At 48.4% G+C, this 7103-nt stretch overlaps 1 protein-coding gene across 1 annotated transcript; it reads left to right on the forward strand.

The window, feature by feature from the left end:
- The first annotated feature begins 350 nt into the window (after positions 1-350).
- Gstk1 (glutathione S-transferase kappa 1) lies at positions 351-5503 on the forward strand. The gene is given in 9 exon segments (XM_052721224.1): positions 351-536; positions 1221-1302; positions 1505-1633; positions 2788-2888; positions 3041-3076; positions 4437-4553; positions 4898-4927; positions 4929-4992; positions 5270-5503. Coding segments are annotated over 9 exon segments (681 nt in total). The 5' UTR covers positions 351-464; the 3' UTR covers positions 5320-5503.
- Positions 5504-7103: the final 1600 nt, after the last annotated feature.

Consider the following 7103-nt stretch of genomic DNA (forward strand, 5'->3'; position numbering starts at 1 on the left):
GGACTGTCAGATTCGTTCAGGCCACTGTGCTAATCCCTGAGAAAGTGAATGCAAGAAAAGATGCAATTCAGAACTTCCACCCTGCCTCAGTCTTTAAAACTCTATGCACCCGACAAGAAATAATAATTATCGTTACATTCAGTATAGCCCCTTCATTCCTCCGAATTCACATCCTTGTGCATTGCCTCTTTGCTTGAGAGATACAGTTCCAGAGCCGCCCAGAGGCCGCACACGCCTGAGAGCCTCTTCTAAGTCCCACCTTCCGCTTCACCTCAGACTCCGCCCTTGTCGCCCTTGCGCCCTCATTGGTCGACCAGGCTACTCCCCCGGGGCCCGCCCCGCGGGGCGGGGTCTCCCAGAGGCTGCGCACTAGGGCCTTCAGGGTTCCCACCTGCAGTTTGCAGGCTGGAATTGACTCTTCGGCTGACAGCAGCTTCACGTTCGCTTTTGCCCTCCGCTGCAGTATGGGGCCGGCGCCACGCACCCTGGAACTCTTCTACGACGTTCTGTCCCCCTACTCCTGGCTGGGCTTTGAGGTGACGCGGGGAAGCCGCCAGGGCTGTGGCCTGCGGGGAGAGTGCAGAGCGGGGCACTGGGCGCTGGGTTGCAGAAATTCCTGGCGGTGCCCTCAAGGTTAGGACAAGCACAGACTGTTCCTGGGCCGAAGTTCACTTTGTGCCTTTAAACGGACTGTGGCTCTACGTAGGGTCCTGATTTCCTAAGGTCAAACATTCTCTTCCTACGGCCCTAGGAAGTACAGGGGCAACTCCAAAGAAGCAAGTCAAGTTCGGAAGGGGGAATCAGGGGCGCTAGGATGCTCCACAGCAGTGGTTCTCAACCTTCCTAATACTGCGACCCTTTAATACAGTTCCTCATGAAATTCTTTTCATTGCTACTTTCTAACTATAATTTTGCTACTGTTGTGAATCGTAATGCAAATATCTGATATGCAGGATATCTGATGTACAACCCCTGTGAAGGGGTCGTTTGACACCACCCCCCAAAGGATCACTACCCACAGGTTGAGAACTCCTGCTCTACAGAGTGGAAACCACACACTAGAATAAGGATTCTGGTATCTGTTTCAAAGAGCTGAGAGTTTTTTCCTTTTAAAGCAAGCAGTTCAGTGTGGACTACAGGAGACAGTCCTGTAGGCCGCTTGAGCCATCTGTCCTCTCCAAATGCCACACAAGCTCCCTTTCTTATCCCTGCCCCGGCAGGTCCTATGTAGGTACCAACACCTCTGGAACATCAACCTGAAGTTGCGCCCGGCTTTCATCGCTGGGATCATGAACGACAGTGGTAAGCAGGGAGACGCCCTCCCAACTGGGCAAGGAGGGCTGTTTTCTGTGGCCTGAGGGCCCTGTCCTACACTGAGTATACAGACCTCAGACCTCCTAAGCTAGTAGTTAGAACCCCTCTATGGGGGGGGGGGGGAGGGGAGGGGTTCCCCAAGCCTGAGACCCTCATGTCCTCTCACAGTTGTCTGACTCTCCACTGCCAGGAAACAAACCACCAGCTATGGTTCCCCGAAAAGGCCAGTACATGAACAAAGAGTTTCCTCTCCTGAGGCAACACTTCCAGGTTCCCATCAACATACCCAAGGATTTCTTCAATGTGATTCTTAAGAAAGGTACGGAGGGGTTTGGAGCGATGGCTCAGCTGTTAAGAGCACTGGCTGCTTTTCCAGAGGACCCAGTTTGGTTCCCAGCGCCCACACAGTGGCTCACTACTCTCTTTAACTCCAGTACCAGAAGAAATAGAAATAAAATAAATAAGTAAGTAAATAATAGAGGGTCAGAAGAGGTTGGTAAATCTAGTGGAGAACAGAACAGTCGGTGTAATATCGCTCGATATAAATAAAGCACTGATTGGCCAGTGACCAGGCAGGAAGTATAGGCGGGACAAGGAGAGAGGAGAATTGAGGAAGGAGGAAGGAAAGGGAGACCGGCTGGAGCCACTGCCAAGACAAGGAAGATGTAAAGTACCGGTAAGCCACGAGCCACGTGACAAAATAAAGATTAATAGAAATGGGCTGAATATAAGAGTGAGAGTGAGATAATGATAGGCCTGAGCTAATGGCCAAGCAGTTTAAATAATGTAAAAAAAAAAAAAAAAGCCGGTTGTGGTGGCGCACGCCGGTAGGATTTGCTGAAGGAGGCGGAGGCAGGAGGATCACGAGTTCGAGGCCAGCCTGGGCCTTTGGAATTTGCCCCACGTGAGCGCCAGATATTGGTGAAATTATAAAGGCCACTCCACGTAGTTTAAAGGAGATTTATTTAATGACGTAACTTACAAGTTAAGGGATAGGTAGGTCGCGGGGTCTGGGGAAGGTGTATCGCAGTCCAGCGGTGTTCTCTGGAGCTCTGCTTGGCCCACCTTCACCGTCCAAGGTCCCGAGTGAGTGCGCCGCCCATCCAGATCTCAGGTCTCCAGGCGCCTCCCTTGGCCCCGCCTTGTAGGCGTGACAGTTGCCAAAGTCTCAATGGGGGTTGAAACTTCCAGATCAAAGCTGGAATGGCTACCCACTCCATCTCGGGACTTTCTTAGGAGATCAATAAGTAAATTGTGTGGGGGACCCAGCATCAGCTACCCAAAAGTAAGGAGTGGGCATAAACAAGGGCTGAGCATAGTGAGTCCATAATGAGAGACTGGGATTAAAGACTGCAGGTGATTGAGCCTGGGGGAGGAGGTGCGAGGGGGGTGGTGTCAGAAGTAAGGATAAGCTGGTCCTCTATCAGGACACAAGGAATAGGAATCTTAGCTTTATGTGCCTCTGCCCCACAGGGAGTTTAAATGCCATGCGCTTCCTCACCTCCGTGAGCATGGAGCAACCAGAGATGCTGGAGAAGGTGTCCAGAGAGCTATGGATGCGTGTTTGGTCTCGAGTAAGGGCTGGACTCTGAATCCTGGAGGGAAGGGACGGGCAGCTAGGTGGCATTCTGACTCTTCTTCCCAGGGCAATTTCCAGAGATAGAATCCTCCTGTCATACCCCTCTCTCTGCTAGCTCCTTCATGCTAAGTGTTCTCTTCTCCTTAGGATGAAGACATCACGGAGTCCCAGAGCATCCTGGCTGTGAGTGTCCAAACTGGACCCTACCCCCTACTAAGGTTGTAAGGACTCTGAGAACATAAAAGATTCTTAATGACTTAGAAATGTCTGTGTCTGGGGGGACAAATGACTATCAAGTTGGAACTGAGAAGGTTCTTTAAAAAATGTTCCATGGGCTAGGGTTGTAACACAGTTGTAGAGTGCATACTTAATCTGCTTGAGGCCTGAGTTCAATCCCAAGCCTCCAGAGACTCCCAACACAAACTTCACTAATATATGCCTATTACCAGGCAGGAGACTTTCCGCAGACAAAAAGATAACTGACAAGAGAGAATTAAACAGATACTCAGTGAGAAATAAATAAGAGTGCATGCCAGACAGGGATGGGCCTTTAAAAGTCACATGCTCTTTGGGATGAAGTCAAGAAACTCAAAATGATCTTTCCCTCCTGTATATGGATAATAGTTGACACATATTCTCTTAATATATGAGAATCAAATCACTCCTAAGCTAAATATGCCAAGAATGGCTAGTTTACCCTCTAGTGTCTATATCTAGTTCCTAAAAACATTTGTGTGTATGCATAGTTTTTAGCCTGCTTTTACTTAATATTTAACAAATCTTTCTAATAACCCACTCCTCTCAGTGGCTTATCCATTCCCCTGTGGCTCAACAGCTCTCTCATTTAACTGTCAGAGACAGTGGCTTATAGGTCAAGTTGTAGCTTCTCAACCTGGGCTGTACACTGACATCACCAGGAGTGCCAGTGACCCCCCAGAAAGGCTGATATCATCTAGGGAGCGGTCTTCACACTGGGGCTTTAAAAGCTCCCCAGGAGATTCCAGGTTGACAGCCACTAACTCTAAACTTTAAGAAGCATCCTAACCAGAAGCCCTCTCACTGTCTGGAAGCCACGCTGGTAGCTGTACCGATGACGTCATTCCAAGCATCTTCAGAAAATTCTACAGGACTCAGAACCCAGCCTGAGACTGTTAGGAATTCTAAGACACAGGGAAGAAGGCACTTTGGACTTGAATTCCGGTGATGCGGCATTTAATCTGCTACTGACAAACTCTGTGCCTCTAAGCAAGTAATAAATGGCCGTTAACTGCTGTGCCCTCATTGTGGAATGGAGAAGTGGGGCTAGCTGGTTTCTGTGATGCCCTCCATGCTGTTTCTGTGACTGTGACATCTTTTTGCCCTCTGCCTTTCCCACTTACCTCAAGACACTGGGAAAAGTAGACAGTTTGTCTTGACTAGGATAGATAACCTGTTACTTGCAAAGGTCTTCCCAAGAAAACTTGAGGGCAGAGAAGAACAAGAATATCCTTTTCTCCCGCTCCTACAATGCAGTCACAGCTGCATGTTCTTCTTGTCTCCCAAGGCTGCAGAGAAGGCAGGAATGTCCACAGAGCAAGCCCAAGGCCTTCTGGAGAAAATAGCCACAGCACAGGTGAAGAGCAAGCTCCAGGAGACCACTGAGGCAGCCTGCAAATACGGGGTGAGCAACTCCATGTGTATCCCCATTCCCAGCCTGCGGGTAGAGAAGGAATATCACCATGGGTGCTCATGTTCCTTTTCAACTGCCTTCTCCCCATCGTGAGTCCTCCCCAGCTCTCCTGAAGCACTTCATCTGCTTCCTTCCTCCCCCTAAGCCTAGTCAAGGAAGGCAAGGAGGCAGATGATGGTTTTTAAAACTGTGAAGCTATGTGCCACAGAGGTAGAGCAGAGAAGATGCCTCTTAGCCAACGTTTTGTCTGCTTGTTCTGTGTCACCTGAACACACTCTGCCTCAGCCTCATGAGCTCCTGCTCCATCACCTTCCTTCCCACTCTGTTTTCTCTAGGCCTTTGGGCTGCCCACCACTGTCGCCCACTGTGGATGGTAAAACCTACATGTTATTTGGCTCTGATCGCATGGAGCTGCTAGCTTACCTGCTGGGTAAGTTCAGGTTTCCACTCCCTTGAGCTTTGGACCCCAGTTCAATATCCATTATATCAGATGACCAGAACAACAACAACAACAGGCGTTTCTGGCATTTCCAACAAGGAAGCCTTATATAGGTGGTGCTGATCCAGGGTGAATGGGGGTGGGAAGGAAGCCTTCTACACCTTGAAGGCAAGCAGGTCCTGGAAGGTCCTATGGCTTTTTGAGACCGTCTCCTGCTGCTAACACGTCTGAGAACCATCTATAGACATCTGTGGTTTTCTTTATCTAGGAGAGAAGTGGATGGGCCCTGTGCCCCCAACCCAATGTTCCAGACTTTAAGATTGCCTTAGGAAGTAAACTTCGATTTCTCCATTTGACCAAGCTGACTTCCGTGGCCCTATGGACTGAAGCAGGAGTCCGCCTTAGCTGTGGCTGCCTTTACTTCTGTGCCTCACAAGTGCCTTTTGGAAAGCCTTAAGTTCTGCATTCCCAGACAATAAACCTGATGCCACTAGACAAAACATTTCCGGGTCTGAGTCTGCCTGGCTGGTGTTGGTGTACCACGATCCACAGGTTGGGCAAGAAGAGCTCTTTCTGGATTCTCAGCCCTGACTCCCCAGTGCACTGTGGGGCCACTGTGGGGTAGGAGATAGTCTCCCTTTCCTCCTAGTCAAAAAACCTACTTGTCTATCAAAGACAGAAAACTAAGTTGGGGGAGTGGGGAGCTGGAGAGATGGCTCAGTGGTTAAGAGCCCTGACTGCTCTTCCAGAGATCCTGAGTTTAATTCCCAGCAACCACATGATGACTCACAACCATCTAGAGTGGGATCTGATACCCTCTTCTGTAATACAGGCATACATGCAGACAGAGAACTCATATATTTATTTATTTATTTATTTATTTATTTATTTATTTATTTATTTTTGGTTTTTTCGAGACAGGGTTTCTCTGTGTAGCTTTGCGCCTTTCCTGGAACTCACTTGGTAGTCCAGGCTGGCCTTGAACTCACAGAGATCCGCCTGCCTCTGCCTCCCGAGTGCTGGGATTAAAGGCGTGCGCCACCACCCGCCCGGCCTCATATATTTAAATAAACAAACAAATAAATAAAAAGAAAACTAAGCCCAGTAGACTTAGCAACAAATCATCTTGGCATTAACTGTCTCTGACCAGCCAGGGACATTGGGAGAGGAGTATGGCCAGGGACCCTGTGACAGTGGGCACTGGAGGGAAGCAGCAAACAGTCCAGCTGTGCTCAGCTATTTAATGTGAGTCCAGCTACACAGGCCAGCAGAACTGGAACAAGGCAGTCTCTGGCCTTATGCTGTGACCTGGAGATGTTGTTTAATCTTTCTATTTTCTTTTTTTTTTTTCGTTGTTGTTAGTTGTCAATTAGACAGGGTTTCTCTGTGTAGCCCTGGCTGTCCTGGAACTTCCTCTGTAGACCAGGCTGACCTCGAACTCAGAGATCTACCTGCCTCTGCCTCCTGAGTGCTGGGATTAAAGGTGTGCACCACCATGGCCTGGCTCAAGCTCTTTAATTATTCATAATTCCCTGAGATCCTGAGAACACACTGAGCCTCTGTGCCCAGTCTGCTATAATACCTGTTCCCTCCTAAGTATCTTCAGCTTTTCCGTTCCTCTCTCCCTCTGGCCAATTATTTACCTAAATCTCCACTTGTGTTTATTCCCTGCTGTTCAATAATCAGAAACTTCTGCATTTTGATGCCATATTAACTTATATGGTAAGACTGTTCTGATGCTGAGTCCATACTTGGGACACCTGATGGGAACCAGGGAGAGCTTTAAGTCAGGGTAAGCCTTTTTTTTTTGCCAGCTTCTCATTGCTCTCTCCCTCAAGTTTTCTCATTTTATATCCCATTTTCTCCTGGATACCCTATTACTTTCATCTTCTCTGCTCTGCTCTGCTCTGCTCTGCTCTGCAGCGATCCCTGCATCTTCTGGGATCTAAAATCATCTTTACCCAGGTTCACTATTATGTAAAGCCAGAAGTACATCTCAAATGGACTATTCTCTTCTGCAAAGGAGTCTTATAGTACACGCACTCACATAATATAAAAAGTATGAAGATTCCCAATGTTTACAAATATAAGGCCAAGTTAAA

The sequence above is a fragment of the Peromyscus californicus genome, unplaced genomic scaffold (assembly GCF_007827085.1).
Source record: "Peromyscus californicus insignis strain IS unplaced genomic scaffold, ASM782708v3 Scaffold_6__1_contigs__length_162567912, whole genome shotgun sequence".
Classification (NCBI taxonomy): domain Eukaryota; kingdom Metazoa; phylum Chordata; class Mammalia; order Rodentia; family Cricetidae; genus Peromyscus; species Peromyscus californicus.